The sequence below is a fragment of the Ambystoma mexicanum genome, chromosome 6q, assembly GCF_040938575.1.
Source record: "Ambystoma mexicanum isolate Mex_15411 chromosome 6q, UKY_AmexF1_1, whole genome shotgun sequence".
In the NCBI taxonomy this organism is placed as follows: Eukaryota; Metazoa; Chordata; class Amphibia; order Caudata; family Ambystomatidae; genus Ambystoma; species Ambystoma mexicanum.
In genome coordinates, this window is record NC_090937.1 from 874,466,972 (window position 1) to 874,489,285 (window position 22,314).

The 22,314-nt window shown below is 47.2% G+C and overlaps 1 protein-coding gene across 4 annotated transcripts in view; it reads right to left on the bottom strand.

Annotated features, from left to right (window-relative positions):
• Positions 1-22,314, bottom strand: part of SH3RF1 (SH3 domain containing ring finger 1) — a 493,515-nt gene that overhangs the window by 466,779 nt on the left and 4,422 nt on the right. For all 4 annotated transcript variants that reach the window (XM_069631396.1, XM_069631395.1, XM_069631393.1 and 1 more), the window contains exon 2: positions 11,767-12,255. In XM_069631396.1, coding sequence (XP_069487497.1) covers positions 11,767-12,183 — 417 coding nt within the window. In that variant the 5' untranslated portion in view covers positions 12,184-12,255. The remainder of the gene's footprint in view (positions 1-11,766; positions 12,256-22,314) is intronic.

Below are 22,314 nucleotides of genomic sequence, written 5' to 3' on the forward strand. Positions count from 1 at the left end.
AACACTATGCCCCATGGCCCCCTCACCCCAACCAAACACTATGCCCCATGGCCCCCTCACCCCAACCAAACACTATGCCCCATGGCCCCCTCACCCCCAACCAAACACTATGCCCCATGGCCCCCTCACCCCAACCAAACACTATGCCCCATGGCCCTCACCCCCAACCAAACACTATGCCCCATGACCCCCTCACCCCAACCAAACACTATGCCCCATGGCCCCCTTGCCCCCAACCAAACACTATGCCCCATGGCCCCCTTGCCCCCAACCAAACACTATGCCCCATGTCCCTCACCCCCAACCAAACACTATGCCCCATGGCCCCCTCACCCCCAACCAAACACTATGCCCCATGTCCCTCACCCCCAACCAAACACTATGCCCCATGGCCTCCTCACCCCCAACCAAACACTATGCCCCATGGCCCCCTCACCCCCAACCAAACCCCCCCAACTCAGCACACACACAAACATGCACCAATACAGACCCGAACCCCCACCCCCCCAACTCAGCACACACACAAACATGCACCCATACAGACCCGAACCCCCCACCCCCCCAACTCAGCACACACACAAACAAACATGCACCCATACAGACCCGAACCCCCCACCCCCCCAACTCAGCACACACACAAACATGCACCCATACAGACCCGAACCCCCCACCCCCCAAATCAGCACACACACAAACATGCACCCATACAAACCCGAACCCCCCACCCCCCAAATCAACAAACTCTCAAACAAGCACCCATACAGACCCGAACCCCCACCCCCAAACTCAGCACACAAAAAACATTCAAATCAAAACATTCATACACACCCACCCCACCCCCGCATCTCAACATACACACAAAATACATTCAAACACAAACATTCATACACATCCGACACACCCCCCCACCCCCGCATCTCAACATACACACAAAATACATTCAAATACAAACATTCATACACATCCGACACACACCCCCCCACAACATACACACACAAACATAAAGCAAAACAAACCCGACACAGAAACACAAACAGACCACTTACCGGAGACGTGCTGGAAGGCAGGCAGGTAAGCGGCAGATAAGCTGGAATCGCACTACGACTGGCGTGGTCCAAGGCTGAAATGCCTTCCGGCATCAAGCCTTATGGACCACGCCAGCCGTAGTGCTGGCCCTCCATTGGTGCAGCACACACGCATTACGTGGCTTGTAGGAGCGACGTGATGCGTGTGTGTGCTGAGCCAATGAGGGCCAGTGTTTTTACTGGCCTGGAAGACAACAAAGACTTTCCTAATGGAGGGCGGCCGCGGGCGGCCCTCCATTAGGAAAATCTTTGTGCCTCGCGGGCCGGTCAAAAGGGCATGGCGGGCCGCAACTGGCCCGCGTGCCGTATGTTGTGCACCCATGCTCTACACACACACACACACACACACACACACACGTGTGTTATGTTAGCAAGGATAGGTTATTCAACAAAGACTTTGATAATGTAAAAAACTTAACTTCGATCTAGCTATTGAAACAGCAAAACAATATTAGGTTTTGGAAAGTTCTCAATGCAGCAAAGCCTTCAACTTCCAAAAGGGAAGGATGCGCCTCTAGTGTGCGATATATTTCACTATTACCAGGCATTAATTGTCCAGTAATGTATAGTTCACTCCTCCAGTGCATTTGGGTATCTAATGAAAATATTTTCAGATACGCAAGTTATGAGAGCACAGAAAGCATGCCAGGTTCCTATATGAACACATAAGCAATCAGATGCAAATCAGATGCAAAGCCACTGCAAAGAAAATGGCAGCAAGATGGTTCAGAGAAGAACTGAGGGAACTCACAAAAACAAACCACAAAACGATGGAGAAACTATTGCAATCAGACAAAATTAAATACCAACAACCAAGAATGTACAATTCAGCAGTCCTCAAAGCAAAAAAAACAAAACATACTATGCCACAAGAATTCAATCGACAACAAACCCACAAAAAAAGCTATTCAAAATCAACAAAGAAACCAAAAATCCAACATCTTGCACCAAAGGTGTCATACCATCACAATCCCTATGTGACAATATCACTAACCACCCAAGAACAAAAATGGAAACAATTCAACAGGCCATTGACACAAGCCACACAACAAACACAAATGCAGAACCACCAATAACCAGCAGACCACCATCCTCAGCAAGACTCGACCGATTCAAACTCAGATGAAAAGGCTTTCACCACACTAATATAAGACACCAACCTCGCTGGATCCCTCAGTGATCCATGCCCACGAGGCGTCTTCAAAGAAATCCTAAACCACAGAACCCCAGCATCTTACTTCCGGTTACTGATTAGCCTATCCCTAAACACAGGAATTGTACCCAAAACCTTCAAATCAGCATACATCAAGCCCCTATTAAAAAACGAAACATGAAGTGTGGAAGACTGCAACAAATACAGACATATATCAAATCTACCCTACCCGTCGAAACCATTGGAGAACCACATCTACAAAATCCTACTCAAACACATAGAAACCAACGGAATACTCGACCACTCGCAAGTCGGCTTCAGACCCATGAGAGGAACGGAATCAGCACTTCTATCCATATGAGATTACCAAAAAATAAATGCAGACAACAGCACCTGATCGGCCCTCAAAGTATTAGACTTATCAACCACCTTCGACACAATCAGACACATAACAATAATCCAGAGACTGGAGGAATGCGGCGCAAAACACGGCTCTACAGCAGCTAAAATCTTCCCTTACTAACCAAACAACTTACCTACCGCCATTTACTTCGAACACCAAAAACATCTCCTGTGGTGCACCACAAGGATGTAGCCTCACCTCACTCCTCTTCAACACATCCATGTTCCGCTAATGAAACTCATATGAACCCACGGTCTGACCACCTACAACTACGCACATGATACCCAACTCATCTTCAAGATAACTCCAACCCAAGACCCAAACACCACACTCAACAAATGTCTCATGGACATACACGCCTGAATGACAATCTCAAACTAAACCCGACCAAAACAGAAAGATTGACCTCGCTGAGGATAACCCACAGACACCCAACTCAACTGGCCACCAGGCATGGAAACCTAAATGAAGGATCTGCCTTGATTTAAAAAAAAAGTGGGAATACTCATGGTCAACAGACTCTCACTAGAACCACAAGTCAAAGCAATAGCAAAGAAATGGGTCTACCTCCTGCAACTAATTAGAGAGGGATCCTCCCCTACCACTCCTCCAACACAGAACCTATAGCAGACATCTCCGTAGTATTATCAAGAATAGACAAGGCAAACAGCTTCTACCTTGCAACAACAGAATGGCTGACAAAAAACTCCAACGCATCCAAAATACTGCAGCAAGGATACTCCGGAGACTAAACAGAAGAGACCACATTACCCCAGCCCTGAGAAGCCTACACTGGCTCCTAATAAAAACACGCATTAACTTCAAAGCCCGCTGCATCGCTCACAGATCACCACATGGACAAGGAGCAGAATTCCTCCAAGCCAAAATCAACTGCTAGTAACCGGAGTAACCGCTTTCTCCCGTCTAATAGTAGATCTATGGAACATAATCCTGAAGGAGATAGGAATGACAGAAGATCACCATACCTTTGGAAAATGAATGAAAGCGTGGCTTTTCAACTCACTGGGATTAGCATGAAAACAAGCACCTGCCACAATATCACCACAGAACTAACAATACAACAACCACACTGTACTAACCGCCCCTGCTCCTCGCTACTCTGGAGCATACCCACACATACCTCATACAAACTAACTGGCCAGCCCTACCACACACAAAAAAACACCACTCACACCTCCACCAAAAGAACAAACTGCTGCAAAAAAACAACCCAGACACTGGACGTTGCCCTTTCGGATACAATAACCACAATCCAAACACACTCAAAGCGGACACGCAAAGGCACCAGTTTCTCCTGGTTCTACAAGCACAAACAGAAAATCACAACCTCTTTCCTATCCCTCTTGCCTCACTAACCTACCCAACCCACTTTCTTACAGAACCATGTGAGCACCTGAAGACCATGCAGTCATCTTAACATAACAGAATAGATTTCACACCATTTATAGGAGTTTTGACTAACGCAGACAGTCACCACAGGGACGCCCAATTTATTTTGGCACAGTCGTCATTTGTGTATGAACTATAAGCACTGCTACACACCAAATTGTGTGTAGGAACTTGTTGCAGGTTTGGGTGTTTTTCCTAGAGAATTCATTGTGTATGGGGGCAAAGGAGGTGGTTTTGAAGTAATCTGCAGATGGATAATAGGAAGGACAGTTGTGCAATTTTGCATATTATTCCATGCTTGTGCACCCGAAACAGCAACATGTTGGTCTCTCCAGTTTGTGCCACAACGTGCATGCATGTGAAGTGTCCTTGATTAAAGGTTATACCAGGGAACCACTGCAGCCTTATATGCACCCTCTGTAATCCACCCCCTGTACATTTCTACTTGGGTCTTTATGCCGAGTTTCCTGGCACCGCTTCCTGTGTACAGGTCTCCAAGAGGGAGGGGGGGGGGGCGAGTAAATCCCAGTACAAAATGATCACAGACCGAATATGCTTAGCTGGAAAAACATATGATGTAGTCACAGATGTATTATATTTAACAAATATTTATGGAATATATACAAGCAGGATTGTGGTTTATGATTCAAAATTGCCCCACTTGGCAATAACCAATATGAAACCAGGAACAACTATGCTGCCTTTTAACCCTTATAAGTTGTCCCTGAGGCCATCCCCAAAAGTAGCAACCAAAAAAACCTCAGCGATACAACTAAAACGTATGGAGCCCAGACTAGGTCACCCAGATACCCTAATGCCTAAATCCAGCATGACCCTGCACCCCCCACCTCCGCACTTTCGGGTCTTCCAGGCCCTGTGCCCCGCTTTCTGCCAGTAGTCATTACTGGTGGCTGCTGACCTCCTGGCCCCCGCCACAGAGGAAACATGGGACCCCAATAATAATAGAAAATCTGAATGCCACCATGAACCAGTGCCAAAGCACCTGAAGTAACATACAATTGGAGCTATGCAGCAGCTAATGTTGAGAACAAAAATGAACCCACAAGACGGACCACCATGGGGGCACAGCAGACAACCACTAAGAACAGAAAGTCTCCTGGTCAAAGGAGGCCATTTAAGGCAACCTAAACAATTACCACCACACCCCTGGGCCCCAAGAACCTCTGCATAAGATTGCCTGCCTCCAACGCCTTGCCTTCCTTTCGGTGCCAACAATAATCGAGAGCGGTGGGGACATCGCACCCCATCCAGGAACATTATCCTAAATGGACCCCCTGGTCCGCCGATCCCGGCAGGCGTAAATGGCGCGGCGGTACGGAGCTTTCCATAGGCCAAAGAGGGCAACAAGGGACTGTTGCGAACTAGCCAGAGACATAAGTTGCTTAGTTGGGTTACCTTTATTGTCATACAGACGTATTAAATGTAACAAATATGTATGAACCACATACAAACATGATGAGCCATCAGGTGGCTGACAATCATCAACAAAAGCGGGCAGCAGGGGGGGGATACATTTTATCAAAGGTTTCATTAACAAATGAGTGCAAGTTGTGGCCAAAGTAATAAACTGGTGGGATCTGAAAAAGTGTCAGGATGGTGTAACTTCAGGACAACTTAAAAAAGAAAGTGGATCTCAAGGAAGTAAAAAGTGCTCAAGCAGAGGTTCTCCCAGTTCTTACTAAGTTCAGAGCCAGGTCTCTCCCGGATACTTAGCAGCAATACCAGAAGATAGTCAGAGGCTTCCGAGTCTCCCGAAGCCTTCTTTTTAGTCCATCTCGGTGCAGGTTCCTGGTTCCCAAACCATTTCCCCTACAGTTCTGGGGGTGGGTGGGTCTCTTCTCCTTGGTTTGCCAAATGGAGCCACAAGCAGGGGGCCTTCCATCAAGGCTCAGAGCCACTGCATGAGAAGAGGCTGCCCCAAACGCTGGCACTGGTTCTACCTTTGCCCATCATCATCTTCCTCTTTTCCAGAATTCTGGTTCCCCGCCAGCTGCCCCAATCTCATTCTTTACCAGACGTCTCGCTTGACGTCCTGTTCCTCCTTTTCACATAGGTGTATCCTTTAGTGCCTCTGGATCAAACACCTCCATTCCTGAGCTCCCACATCCCGTCTGGTGGGAATTATTCCACCTCCTCCTTAACAATATCCCCCTCCTTCACAAGGCCTCTTCTCTACCACCTCCTCCCTGTGTCCTTTGATGTCCCCCCCTCCCCCCATCTCCCTTCTTCAGTACCTTCAACCACCTCCTGCTTTACCATCTTGATGTTACATAAAGTTTCCCCTTCACTTCAATGGATCACCTCCTTATTCCCCTTCCTGTTTCTCCACTACGCCACCTTTTTCAACAGGACTTCCACCAACTCTAAATCTCTTTCCTCTCATCTCCTGTTAGTCTCTGATCCACCTCCCCTCTTGGTTTTCTCACACAGCAATGTATGCTCCTTCACTGCTGAGAACAGTCACTATTCCCTACTTCTCCAGTATCTCTTCCACCGGCCGGCCCCTTCTCCAGGCTTCTAGGTTTCCCTTCTCAAGCCCTGCAACAACCTTCTCCCAACCACCTTAGCCTCTCTCACTCCAACCCTTTGGGTCAATCTCGTCTAAACCTCTTGGTCTTTCTCTCTCCAGTCCTTCGGGTCTTGCTCATCCTATCCCGCTGTGTCACCAAATTCCCCACCTTCAGGGTCGGCCCTTACCCACCCTCAGAGTTCCCTTGAAGCTTTCTGCCTCCTCCTTACACCCAGCCTTCTGGGTCTCTCTTTTGCCACCCAGTCTCCTCCTGGTATCACGTAATATTATCCCCAACAAAAATATCGCTATATATATGGTCATCAGGAACCTCCATAGGTGATATTTTTATTGGGGATAATATTTGTTTTTTTTGGGAGCAGGGATCGTGGGGGGGTGTCTCCCACAGGTTCCATGCCTTAATATTGCAGCAAAAATATGGCAATATTTTTGTATGGTGATATTTTTGCAGGGATTTTAACACATGGAACCCTCCTCCTCTCTAAAAGCTCCAGCGACTCTCCTCCAGTCTCCTGTTGCCACCACTTTCTCCTTCCCCAACCACCTATGGTTAACCTCTCCAGCAAGGTCTTCAGCCCAATAATGGACTAAAAATAAAATAAAAAACGGTCCAGGGTGGTACACCCAGGCACTTAAAACCAGCCTGACAGCTGGGATTCTCAGGCCGTCCTTGACCCCTTGCTTTCTGACAACAGAAAGTACCGGTGAGTGCAGACCTCCCATTGGAAGGAAAATGGTGTACCAATTATAATGTATGTGGGACCACATTTGAGTGACAACACTGTCACAAGCAAACAGGAACTATTGTTTATTAGCCGGCCACAAAGTCATTGGTTTTACAAAACATGACACTCATGAGCAGGCGTACTACATCTTCACATGGGCACAGTGCATCATATTTTTTTTACATAGTATAAATATGTTTAATTTCTGTCGATTTGTTTTGGCATCCAGGAATGGTTCATAATTTTGTCGCAGGGAAGTGCAGAAAGCCCCCATGCTGGATTAGAACACAATGTCGGGGAAAAGTGAAAATGTGACCTCGTCGTCATCTCTGGTTTTAGCTCCACTTTACGCGCTTTCATTCCTCAGCTGCCAGATTCCCTTTCTGGCCCATGCATTGGTACACAGCATAGTTTGACGACTGCATTTTCAGAATCCCGGCGTTAGCGGTGAGGCGTTGGGGCTTCAGTGCGCGCCATCATCCAGCACCAGCTATATACGTTTACTTTCAATAGTAGTAAATAAATGGGCTCAATTATTTCTTAAAAAAATGGTTTAAAATAAATTAATTAAATTGTCCGCATGCAAACTAGATCGGACCTTTGTATGATGCAGGGGTTTCTGGGTCTCTCTCCGCTATGATTTTTGGCTTTGTCGTTGCATTCTAATCTGACACGTGAGGGGAGTTTCCCCTCTCCAAGTGCCCCTTTCCCTATAACTGCTGCACTGCCATTCCCCGCTCCCCACAGCCCATCTTTTCAAAACTCCTTCTCCCAAGCCCAGACTTTCTGGCATCTCCGCCCGGGCCCCTGCACCCTGTACGGCTAACTTCCTAGCGAAAGATATAGGACTATTAGTGGTTCATAGTGATAATATCGAATTCAAAAATCTCGAAAACCAAAATCTCGAATACAAAAGGCCGAAAAATAAAATATCGAATTTTTTTTTCAATGTGTTTTTTTTTTTAAATGGGGGGGGTTCCCCCCCCAACCCCCCTTTTTTTTCCATTTTTTTTTATTTTACCCCTTTTTTTTTACTTACCTGACCCCAAAAACATATATAAATAAATAAATAAAAAATTCGATATTTTTTTTTTCGGTCTTTTTGTATTGGATATTTTGTTTGAGATTTTGACTGACTACCGGTATTAGCCTGTGCGCCTCACAAATCATCTGCCAAAGTGGTGGTGAGGAAGCTGGCCTAGCTCCAGATTGAAAGGTTCTGGGCTGCCGTTTACCACACCGTAAAGCCAATTCAACTCTCACACATGCTTTGAATTGACACGCACAGAGCATAGGTGCTGGTAAAGCCAGAAACTTAAGGCGCGCCCATCTTGCTTTCCGCATGGCCGTTTTTAGTTTTGGCTATTAGGTAGCGCTACAAGTGATGTCTTTAAGCCAAAACGATTGCAGAGGGAAGCGAGGATAGGCGAAAGGTGGGATTTGAGGAGGGGCACAGTTTGGTCATTTACCCACCGTTCGATTGTCCATAACGTGCTTCTCCCTATGGCCACGAGTCTCTGCCCCTCCCTACCCATGACATCTCCTACTGTAATCTCTCTCCCTCTCTCTCTAAGCTGGCTCTGTACTTTAAAGGGGATGCCACAGTTATTTCTAAGCAGTCTTATGAAAGGAAATTGTTTAATTTCAGCTATTAACGAGCTGCTGTTGTAATACAAATGTCTTAACCAGTTGTGCCTTCAGCCACACGATTTATAAACAGTGTGTGTTTGCGTCGTTTGCGCTGAATTCCTGTCAAACACAAGCAATGACAAGGGCAAAACATTTTGCCTTTTGTATAGGCATTAGATAAGCAATTGCCAGGCACTGGCATAATATGCCCAGGTAATAAAACCCTTTTGCCAGCTGTTGTCATCTTATGGCAGGGCCTGGAACATGTTGATCCCATGCCTACATAAAAGCCAAAACTGTTGGCTTCGACAGGAACAGAAGAAGTCGGGACACCTACAGAAAAATAACCATCAAACTCTGGGAAGGCGAGCATGCCTAGAGGCATGTACCAAATGTAGCAAGGTCATAGGTTTACTCGCGCTGAAACTGTCCACACATGCCAGATGTCCTATCAAGATAGGCTGCCCATCAGCACACCACAGCCACATGGATTCCTGGTCTGGTGACCAAGGAGTGACGGAATACCACACCCAAATTCCATCGGTTTTACACAGCCTGTGACAAATCAACTTCCGGGGCACCAGTGGTCCAGGGATGAACATCAGTTTCTGAACCATCAATCAGCACCACACCTCTACTACACCAGAAGGGATCCGAACACATTAGAAGCACAAGCAAATTATAAACCTTGTCCAATTTTGGTAAGGTAGAGAGAACGGCAGGCTTATCTCCGCAAGGTCGTGGGTCATTGGCTAGTTGCAACACAGCAAAAACACAATTATTACCCAATGATAAAAGGGACTGTCCAGTCAAGGTTGTATAAAATATCTACTTTACTATTATCACAACAGACAGTTCTAGCACCCTACAAAATAAAGAGTTTCAAGAAGGAAAAGGGATGCACTCTGGATACTGACAGGAGGGTAGTCAAAGTAATTAATCGTAATAGTTTCAAGGATACTTGATTTCAAAACAAAGGGAGCAATGGGTCGTAAAATGTCACTACAAGCCTTCGGACAAGGACCGGGGGGACAGATCCACAATGTACCTTGCGCTTGTAGAAGTTCTTGGTGCTCGACAGGATCGAGTCGGTTTCAGGGCGCTTTGCAGCTTGTGCGACAGAGTTCAAGACGGGAGACAGCTGCGGGTATCAGGCGGCAGGCAGTGTGGCAAGCGAGCCTGGATGGACAGCTGCAGGCTGGTCTACAAGGCGGCTCTGGTCAGGAATCATCGTCTCACTGCTGGTCCGCGGGTCTGAAGCACTGGTCGAGGCATCTCGGGTGGAGTGAGCGACAGCAGCGTACCAACAAACGGTGCAGTCGGTTGAAGCTCGAAAATGTTCTTTAAGGCAGAGGCTGATTGATGCTTGTCAATGCACTACTCCAAGCTTCTTCACTGGGTTGGTGTCGTCCCTTAAGGTGGACGGCCCAAAGCCGAGGAGAGTGTTGCAGGCAACAGCCTTGTCCTTGGTTTGGTTCAGAAACTCTCTGGCACTTCCCACCTAGGAAGCTTGTGATTAAAGCAGCAGGTCTCCCTTGAAGCTACGGCGAGAACAGACATTTTCGGTCTCCTGCAAACCAAATCCTCTTACCTTCTGAATGGATCCCGCTGCAGGGCTTGCCTACTGTAAACACAGTCCCAGACAGGACAGGTCACTGCCCTTGACACCGAGAGGCGGGAGCTGGCTTCAGGTTGACACAGTGCAGATCAAAAGGTTGTTGGGGTTTCCTGTCTCCTTTGTTAAACCTCTGCAGCCAGGCCCCGTGTGGGCCGTTTTGAAGTATGCTCTATTAGTATGTTAATTGTGTTAATTGCTGCCACCATATGCAGAGGGTAAACAAACAGACAGGGTAGATCTATGGAGCCTTTTATAGTTAAATAGGCTGGCCATGGCAGGAGGAAGGTGTTGGCCCCCCCCCTTCTGAGATTCATCATGTACTTCACCCGTCAGATCCCAACTAAATATGACAGGGAGAACTGTGCCTGTAGGCAGTGTTCACCCAGAGTACACAGGTCTATGTGTATGTCGTGCAGTGAGCATAGGAAAATAACCCCCCACATTTTCCCTGAGGTTGATCGACCATCATTCAATTTCATTTAATGATTTTAATTTTTTTTTTTTAAAGGCCTTACACAGCCTCCACCCAGTCTGCCCAGTTGTAAACAAAAAGAATTTGGCAAACAGTTAAACGTGTCCACGTATTAAACTGCAGAGAGCGCAACTGTGTTTAATAGACATGGGAGGCATATTTCATGAAGAAAAGAAAAAGAAAATGAAACCCATGTGGGCCGTTCAATTAGAAAGTGGTTTTCTAGCAAAGCATGGATACAGGAAAACGGACAGGGGAAAAGAAGAGAAACACTGCGTGAGGCTGCGACTCACTCTAAACCAGTGGTATTCAAACATTTTTATGCTGAGCCCCTCCTTGATTAAAAACGTTGTTGCCGAGCCCCCCATTGAGTTAAAAATATGCCCCCTCCCCCCTGATGTCATATCTGTTCATAGTTTCTATTGAAAGCAGTCACCAAACTCCCTTTCGGAAGAGACTCGCCAAGCCCCTACCACTCCACCGTCCCATATCCTTTGGGCCCGCTTGATGGACCGTGGGGGGAGGGGACAGCACCAGTTTGAAGACCTCTGCTCCAGACCCTCAGAACTAAACATGCTCTTTAAACACCCTGTGCAGACATCTTATTTGCAAGTCGTCCCAGCCACAAACCTAGATCTTCAGAAAACCGCATAGCTCCAAGAGCCCCACATTAAATTCAATGGCATACCCTAAACAAAGACAATAGTAACAGGCACTTACCCTGACTGGGGGGCTCCACGCTTGTACCCTGCTCTGTCCTCCCACTTGAGAGCTCGGGAGATCCTTTGGCCCACAATTAGTTGTGGTTCCCCCTTGGGTCCTTAGAGAATTAATGCCGTTCCCCCCGCTGCCCGCTTTCCTCGGCCTCTGCTTGATGCCGTCCAACAGCCGCACCAGGAGGATGTTGCTGGGAAGGTCATCCACCCCACAGTCCACCAAGGTCCGGCACTCGGGGCAACGCAGCTCGTTCCGTGAGCTCACGATGCCCAGCAGGCAGCGCTTGCAGAAAGTGTGCTGGCATGGCAGGACTTTGGCGGCCGCGTCTAGGCGCTCCAGGCAAACTGGGCACTCCAGGAGATCCAGCAAAGCGGACTCGTCCATCTTGCGCTCGAGGGAGTTTTGCGCAGAAATAAGCATTTGTGAACACGCACAGAAGTTCTTAGCAGATGAAAGTGATTAGGTTACGACCATGCCTCATTGGGCTTTGCGCTAGAGAGTAGGAAAGAAAAAAGAAGCAAGCAAATCATTAGCAACTCCTGCCTCATAACATGAGGAGATTACAAGCACTGCAGTTTTACTTCAAAACACATTGGACAAGAATTGACAAGAATTTATGAATGTAACTTCCCATCAGAACAAAATAGGATGATGTATAGCTCCCTTCAACAAATCATATTGTACTTGCTACCCCAGGGGCGAGAGCATGCAAGAGCAGAGGGAGCGAGAGGCCGTGAGAGCAGAGGGGACGAGAGAACAGAGGGGGAGCGAGTGGAGAGGGAGGACACGAGAGGGAGGGGCGCGAAAGGAAGAGAGTGCAGAGACGAGAGAGCGAGAGTGTGTAGTGTGTGTTCGGAAATTAGCTAAAAAACATGGCACCAGTGCACAGCCATTTTGAACATTCACTTCCAAAACCACAATGAAAGTCTACGTTTCTGTGAGCACAGTAAGCAGACATGAATTCTGCAACGCTTACGATATTATATTATGAAGCAGATCAGCTCACTGTGGAGGATAGCTGTTGTATTGTTCGCTCAAGGAGGAGCCAAGAAGGCAGTCGGAGTGGTGCAGGTGCTGGGAAAGAGCACGCGGGAGATGAGCTCAGTTTTCCCACTTCTGTCTGGATTTTTCCACTCTTTGCGCTTCCCATGCTTGCTGTCTTTCCTTCGGCCGGGGGCAGTTTGCAACAAATGAGGGGCTGGGATTTGACCTCCATAAGAGGAGAGGTATTCCGAATGAGAAAACAGAGAATTGTAACCACGGGTGATGAAGTCTCGCTGAGGGGGAGGACGCTCTGCTCCAGACCCTGCTAGCATGTGTGATCTCTCTGCCTACCTGCCTTGGGACTGGGTAGTGTTGTCGTGGCCAAAATTAAGTATTATTCTCCTATAACTGCACTAATGGTGATGTAGACCTGCAATAGGGTGAGTAATTCCAAGGTCATTACACGTGTCCGAAAAGAAAAGCAAAACAGACTGCAGAGGATAAGAGAGTGAGGGCGCAGAGGGAGAGAGCGGGAGCGCGAAGGGCGAGAGAGAGCGGGAGCGCAGAGGGCGAGGGAGAGCGGGAGCGCAGAGGGCGAGCGGGAGCGCAGAGGGCGAGGGAGAGCGCAGAGGGCGAGGGAGAGCAGAGGGCGAGGGAGAGCGCAGAGGGCAAGGAAGAGCGTAGAAGTTGAGAGAGAGAGAGAGAGAGTGTAAAGGGCAAAAGAAAGTGATAGTGTAGAGGGCTAGAGAGAAGGCATAGAGGTAAAGAGGGAGCAAGAAAAAGAGGGCACATATATACTTTAGTCAGCGCCCAAAATGAAGGCAGGACGTTTTCCCCCCAATCAGAGGTAGAAAACGGTGGAGTTTGCAGACTCATTTTGACTGGGGTGGCCCAAGTGGGGCACAGACTTATGCAGGGATGGCATGACGTACGAGCGTACACACACATTATCATATTTTAGGATAATGGGGTGGTCAATCAGATTCCGGGGGTAGTAAGTGCCAACCCAGGCCACTCCATGTGCACACCACTGGTAGAGGTACTTTACCCCTAATTCTGTGTCAGTCGTGAGTATTCATTCCCACCATAAAGCCACTTTGTCATTTGGTGGTGACTGGAAAGGGCAGAAGTGGTTCGTCATCAGGATTATTTCCCTGTATGTACCTAATAAAACTCCCCTCATATCTTTGGTGAAGAAAACTATATATATTATCACACACAGCACCATTCTACAAAAATACCTGCATTGCCACACATAGCAGTGGGTGCCATTTCAGCATAAACCTTTTTTAGTGATATATGTATGGTTGCATCACCGAGCTACCTAACACGACTCATTTATTTTAAGTGTCGCCAGTTAAGTGGCATAATGAACCACCAATTCCTATTTGTCTGCTTGGAAATCTTCAAGGAATGAAGCTATGTTAAGGCGAACTCGAGGTGAACAAATTGAGTACCACTGACACCTGGGTAATAATACCAGCTATTATTACCAGTTATTAGACGCAAAGAAATCCAACATGAAGCACTATATAAAAACTTGAGATTATTATGGCGACTCATCAGGTGCCAACAGGTAGGAAACATGGCTTTCTGTTGCCACCCAATGAGTCTGTTTAGAGTCTCATGAGGTGGCACTTTAACCTGTGACACATTAAGGTCTTACTTCTGTGCATGGCGTGGCATGTCAGGAACCAAACGGGGCATGGCCAAAGAAGTGCAGCACAATTTCAGAACTGCAGTGCAAAGCGGCTATCAAATTTGCATCTAGCAAGCTTATAATGGTCATAGAAACTTGCCAGGACATTGCATACTAGGAGCGCCTCGCCACTGCAAGGTTCTGCCATGGCCCCAGATCAAACATTTCCGTATGCCCCCATAATTTCTCTATTTGTGGCACATTATAAGATGGCAACTACACTATGGCACAGTGCGGAAAGGACTATGCCATCACTTTTAGTCCTTTGTTCACGTAAAACAAGAATGGCAGACATAGGCAGCATGACTTTATCCATCTCTCTCTTGCATTTTTTATATAAACTATTGGAACGTGTTGTCTACACCCAAGTCTCTTCATAGGTCATCTAGCCTTCTCTTTCCAGCCCCCTCTTTTACCTCCCTGTCAATCTGGGATTCATCCACACCATTCTACAGAAACTGCCCTCCTGGCAGTCTTGGAGTCTCTTCTGTCTTCAAACTACGCTAAACATTGTTCTTCTTGACTTATCAGCCACATTCGAAACAGTCTATTATTACTCTATTCTTCTTTCTAGTCCCCCTCATCTTTGTCTACTGGGTCCACTTCTGAAATGGTTTCATTCCTACCTCTCTGATTGCACTTTGTCTCATGGGCTGGCCAGTCCTCCCAGGTCCTCCCCCTTTCTCCTAGTGTGCCCCAAGTTTCTGTCCTCGGTCCTCTCCTCTTGGCTTCATCATTTCTTCCTTCGGATTCTCATATCATCTCTATGCCGACTACTCAGATTTTTCTGACCGTCTCGTCTTTCTCAGACTATCCACTCTCCCTCTCTCGGCCTGCCTGCTTTCCATCCAATCTCAGATGTCTTCTCCTTATTTACATCTCAATCCTTCAAAAACTGAAGTTCTTTTCTTTCCTGACTCTACCATTCTCCTCTTATTCCTTCATCCGAGTCCTTCCCACCTTCTTGTCTTTATATTTCTACCTTTGCCCATAATCTTGGAGTCATTTTTGACTCCTCTCTCTCTTTTTCATCGTATATTTCCTCTATGTCTCATTCTAGACGATTTCAATTATTTAATATCCGTAAGGCTTGCCGGCTCTTAATCTTTCACGCATCCCAACTTCTCATCTCGTCCTTTGTCTTTCCCCGTTTGTTCTACTGTTTGAGTTTACTACTTGGTCTTCCAACTAACCATCTTGCCCCACTTTGCTCAATCTACCACCCTTCTATTCGCATCCTCTGCACTCTTTCTCCCTATGATTCTATCTCCACGGCCTTGCACTCTCTTGGATGGCTGACTTTCGAAACTTGACTTCCGTTCATTTTTTAATGTTTGGTATTTAAATGTCTTCATGGTCTTGCACCCCTCTAGCTTTCCTTCTTGGTCTCCTTTTATTCCCACTCCCTTTGTTCACAGTCTCTTTTTCTCTAAATGGTTCCTCGTCCCCCTTTTATCTCTTCCCGTTTCCGCTTCTTCCCTCCCCAAAGCACTGGAATGCACTGCCTATTCGGTCTCTGGCTTCCATCTCGCTCTTTAAAACTCAACTGAAAGAGCATCTGCTCTCAAACTGGTTTATTTATCAATTCTCATTTTTGTACAGTGATTTTACCTTTGTGAAGCGCTTAGATAAGCATTTTTATAAATAAAAATAAAATACAAATACTGACCACCGTCAGCAAAATCAAACAGGAGGCTAGCTTGGATCTCATGCACAATACAACACCATCCGTATGCAGTGATGAAACATTTTTTGCAAGTGTTACTGTTGGTTCCTCCCTTTTATTACGATTGTCCATTACTAACTAGTCACTGTCAGGGTCAATTTGTGAATGCCAGTGGGAGTCGATTAAAAACCCTGTAAGCTAGTTTGAAGCACCCAAGAACCATTGCTGTATCTCCATCAAAATATAAGTCAATTAAAAAAGAAACTGCAAACAGGGTCTTTGCTGGGGTGAAATGGAAGGCTGGCAGGATGCATGCATAATTGATTAAAAAGTTGCTTAGTCCCACACCAAGTAACTATTCCCCAAGTGCTGGCTGGGTACAGAGAGGTATTGAAGAGAGGGCCTGTGCATTAGCATGAACCTCTTCAGCTCAGAAGGGAGTTGAAGAGTGGATTCAAATACTATACTGCTGCTTTTCTATCACCACCATGCTGGGTGCAAAGAAGACTTCTGGAATGTCAACTTCGCCATTAGCTACTGTTTTACGACATTCTTTTTTATTACGTAAATATGACTTGTTATTTCTAATGAAAGAGTAACAAAGGAAGTTAAGATCACCAGGATACAATCTTTCTGGCAGGCATTTGTCAAGAGACAGATGAATACGTCATTCAAAACATCTGTCCCTCCCCCGCCTCCATACTGTGGAAACGAGAGGAGTACGTCATTTATGGCATCCGCCCTGTCCCCACCTAAATACTGCAAGCATGAGAGATGCTATTCACTAAGACAACCCTATCAACCTTATCTTTGAACTATCGAGGAAAATATGAACCTGCAAACTCGAGATGAACTGAATATGGTGTAACTAAAGGATGAATAGAACAAGTGACATCACTGCCAAGCTGATGCACGAAGACACACATGTCAAACGTGCATTTAGACATGAAGAATATAGCCTGCACCAATAGACACTAGAAACCAATCATAATCAATGTATACGCAGGACGCACGAGAATACACATAAAAGCTTAACGTAGAAATGCAACGGTAAAGAGTAGCCATATTGGATAAAATGGACGGTGAAACCACATTAGAGTAAATGGAAAACCCTAAAATGCCTCGAAGCTGCAGGGAGATTCAATTTACTGATATAGCTGAAATACAAACCTGTGCAGGCCAGACAGTGGCTACGCGGCTCACCTCCAAGGTTACTGCAGAAAAGGGGGGTCTAGATGCCTCTAAAGAAGAACAGGAGATAATAATTCCCAAGTGCAAGAGATACTTCTCTTAGATTAAGTAAAGACAAAACAACCTCTGAGTGCCAGGTGCCGGCTAATTAAATATTCCCTGTGGAGTAGCTTGACGAAGTCTCTAGAGGCCAGAGAAAGGAATGAAACTTGTGTAAATATGAGCTAAAATCCTAATAAAACATGGGCAGAATATGGCAAAACGTGGTCTCCTCACACGTGACTCATGATTTGAGAACAGTGTCCATTCATTAGCACCAGACACAAATATGCACCTGCCTCAACTCCCCAAAAGTGCTCAGAACGAGAGATGCCAAGCAAGGCCAAGTTCAAAGCTAGACGTCCTGGCTGGAGGCCTAGGAAATCAGGGATGGTGTCTTATTCAAATGGAAAGGCAGCTCCTTTATGTCGCTCCCCTTACCACTATTTTTGCACATGTGCTGACGGCCTGCCAAGAATCCAAGGTTGGTAAAGTCAGTGCCAACCAATCACCACTCTACAATGATGCCATCCTGCAACTGTTTCATTAGCCAAATTACATATGGTACGATGTCCTTTCATCGCGGGATGTACTTTTGCAGGGTTTTTTGCCCTGAATTTTTTTTCTAAAAAACCATCGATTTTTTAAGGGGGGGGGTTAGTAAATTATATATATGGGGTGTGGGTGTTTGGAAATAAATACAAATTAAAGAAAACGAGGGGTTTGTGAGGGCACCCTCGAAAATAATTTTCAAAAAAATGTGATGGGTTTTTTCGTTAAAAAGAAAATCGCGGTAAAAAACCCCACGAAAAAACATCCCGCGATGAAATGACATGGAACCTTACATATTGCTAAGATGATTCTCTTACCTTTATCATTCTGGGAGTTGTCCGAAGTCGGCCACTGGATAAGCTGTGACCAGTGAATAAGCACATACTATATGTAGACAAATCCCTTAACCAATCCCAGTTTAGCGTAGGTTTTTGTAAGCAAGATTGTAAGGAGACGTCAATTGTGAGGTATTTTCCTCTTAAACTGTTGCCATGCTTGAGAAGGACAAGAACATGGAGAAAGACAAGAGCATGGAGAACGCTGGTGTTTATTGCTGTTCCCGTTTTATGCCTACTATTAATAAAAAAGGCCTTTGTCAATTACCTTGACACTTCCGGTAGCGGGAGCGGGAGTTCCCGCCCTGTGTTCCGCTGAGGACGGGGAGATTTCCAGCCCTCCTGTACACATGCAGTAAATCCCCCCGCCCCCGACTCCTCCCTAAAAAGAGATTGCCTGTGCACGCACATGCGATTTTATTAACACGGGCCCATCCTACTCGCACTCTCCTACTAATGGCATGCGAGGGGGTTGGCGGGTTGTTGGTGCATGAAGAATACTGGTGCTTTTGCTCTGGGAAGGTGTGCGATTATGGGACTTCACCAATTCAACTGTGATGACCAAACTTGAGGAAAATAAACCAGCTGAGAAAGATGCGCTCAGGATGGGTTTGGGGCACACAAGGCGCCGTCTCCAACAAGCTCTACCAAGTCAGGGCTCTTGGCACAACCCGCTGATCAAGGCCTTGCAAGGAGGAGGGCCAGGTTTGTGGTACCATTGTGCGGATAAAAAGTACCATGACCGTTTTTTTAACAATATGAACAAATTCGTCGTTTGTAATAAAATAGGTGACTGTGACACGAGCAGACTGAGCATTTTCCAACATACAAGGCGCGCATTTGCCAGCTTGCAAACTAAGAGTTTGTCAAATAGGAGACATTTTTAGAGAGGTCTGGAATTTCTTAGACAGCTTCCCAGAGGAAACCGCAGAGCCCCAGAAACCCCACATGTGTCATCACTGCAGTAAATTGCCAGCCTTTCGTGTACCCTTTTTGCTAACCCCATTACATGGGTGAACTTCGGAGAGTCAGAACATGGCCCAAACTGTGTTCCATCCCTTGTCTTCTGCTCTGGCCTTGATGCCAGGCAGGCTGATGGAGGGTCCTCCTCAATAATGCCATCTGGTAGAAGGGATGCAAGGGGGCGCGGAATTCAGCCCTAATCTTGTAAATGAACGCCGATTGGAGGTTGGATGGGTAACTTGTTTGGTGTGCGACTGCTGATACCTACCTACCCACATGTGGCCCTTCGGGCCCAATACCACCCCTGGTCGCTTGCATCTCTGCTCCCCTCACCGTGTCCTTCCCCCTGTGATTTGCAAAGCGCTACATTGCTTCCCGAAGCTAGGTCCTCGCTCAATAAATATAATAAGTCTCCAGCCCACTACAGGCAAGTTACATTCAGTTTGCTACATATTTACGCCCAAGGCCATTTGCAATGTAAAAGCCCTTTCTTAATGCTCACTGCATTAGGTCAGTACCAAGAGTGGTGACAAACATGCTGGGCGCACCCAACAGCTACCTGTCCCAGATACGGGCAACGCAGGAGGCTGTTTGTACGTCTTTACATGGAGACCAACACACGCTTGCTGATGAAAGCCCGCCATTAGCAGGCAGCTGCAGATCAGACTGCTGCTAGAGGCCGGGATTTTGCAGAATGGAGGCCTGGATACTGGCACATGTTTAATATGCGACGCAGCGGCTGCGAAGGAAACACAGAGCTAGTCATCAGATTCAACAGGGCTCTGATTTAATGAACTACTCCGCTCGAACTCGGCGTTTAACAGTAGTAATTAACTTTATTTTAACCACAGCTCGCTCTATTTTTAACATTTAATGGTCTCCTGTGTGCAAGCTGCTGAGAGGCGAGGCCTCCCAGGGTTCGCTGAGAGACTAATGAACTCTTGTTATAAAAATCACCATTTTAGGGACAACGTGCACAACAGCACCCCAAATCCAGCACCAGATCACAAACACAGATTAAATGTTTCTGCTTATTGTTGGATATATAGTTACAGCCTACTGGCATGCAACAACACCGAAAAGCATGTGTGCCCCGCAATTCGGCATTTGCCTGCTGGTCAACACACTGGCAAAAAACACTAGATTCCCATTCCCATGGGGGCAGCCTCTCCCCTTTTTACTAATCCAACTCTGAGAAAAGAATCCTTCCTCAAAAAAAGGATACATTAACAGTTGAGCGAATAGGCCAAAAACAACGCTTGGTTTTGAGACGAGGCTTACTTGAGAGCAACCGAGGAGCATGGAAATACACAGACACCAGCAAACACTGAAGGGGGGGCGTATTCTAATGCAAGACCGGGGTCTGGAATAGTTGGCAACAGGGAAAAGAAGCTCAGGCGCAATGAGCACAGCGCATGTTTCCACCGGGGCCACTTGAAATAGGGGGGTGTACATGACCCATGCAGAGCATGCAATGAGCAACACCACCAGAAGGGGGCGAGATAAAGAATGCGCTCCAGAGGGGAGTGTGCAATAAGCATACAACTGGAGAATCTGAGTTGCCCATGAAAGGAGGGCACTTTGGGTATATGGCGGGTAATGTACGATGGAAATAATGGCAAAAGGCGCCCGTTGGGACATTCCAACATGCCAGAGAGTGAGGTCCCTGAAATCTGCAGGGCTTGCAGGCAGCGCACTCTCAGCTTCCATGCGCGATCCCATGAAGGAGGCGGTCCAGATGAAATTCCACATTTGGCATCCATGCGTCCCCATGTGGCCAAAGCTGCAGCGGGAGTGACTCTGGGTGAGAGTGGGGTACCCATCACCCAGAGAGACCGTAGTGCATCAATTACCGCAGACGAGCACCGGGTACCCGATGAGGGGTTACAAAAAATACATCAATAATCAAAACAAACCAATCCAGCGGTTGCGTTTCCACTGCCTCTTTAGCCATGTCCAGCGACTGCCCTTGGTTTGAACCTGTTGTGCAGGCGCATGCGTAATGTCCCCCTCTCTTCCATGGCTAGACAGAAGTGTAATGTCCTGGCCTACGGGCCAGGCAGACCAAGGCTAGGGGCACCCAGCCGACATGCTGGGGGCACCCAGCAGACATCCCAGGACCGGGGCACCCAAGCAGCCCCTGAGCACAAGATCCAAAGATGGCGCCAGCATTGCCCAGCAGGGGCCCCAGCAACTATATACAGGGTTGCCCAGCAGGTGTTCTACTGACATGGGGGGGGCAAGACATCAGGGGCACTGTCCGGGTGGAGGGTCCTGCAGCAGCAGGCCCTCTGCCTGCTACGGAGCGCCAGCATCGCGCTGCTTTAAGGACACTCACAGCACGCAGGGTTCCATAGTATCCACTGATGAGCCGGAACTGGCTCGTCGCTTTTATTGTTTTAGTCACATGGTCACTGACTTGTGACATGAGCAGGAGCCCTGGGAGATACCATGCTCCTAGGAGGGGTGACACACAACAAGAAGGGTTCGAGAAGGCACTTTTCCATATCGACTGCCTCTGGTTATACTCGTTGAAGGGCGAAAATTTCTATGGCTTTTAATGTAGTCCCGACCTGCTCTGCACATGGAAAGTAGAGCAAGCCATCATACACGCAACATAAACCTCAGTCACAGCCGGTGCTTACGTACGGTTGGAATGTATTTACACACATCGCTGCCACAGATTGCTCACCGGACCGACTCTGCAGACGCTTTGCTTACCATTCAGAATATCTGTGGATATCCTGCATCCTAGCCAGAGGCTTAGACAGGATAGGTAGGGCCTGAGGGGGCAAGGCCCACTCAGAATCTGCAAATGCCCACTCAGCAGCGCTGTGTGGGCATAATGTCACTGCGGTGGGCCCAACTACTAGGTGGGCCCAACAACTAATAGGAGAAGCAAGGATGGCACTTGCCCCACTTGTTAGACAATCCTGGCTACGCCTCTGGTCTTAGCTAGGCAACTGAGAACCTCAATCTGAGGTCTAACGCCATGCTGTACCTGCACAATCCCCACACTCACCCTTGCCTGGGACAACCTGCGGAACCGCGCGACCACAGGATGGCTGGCAGCAGAAAGAAATAGGAGAAGCAAGGATGGTGGGCAGTTATCATTGCCCAGA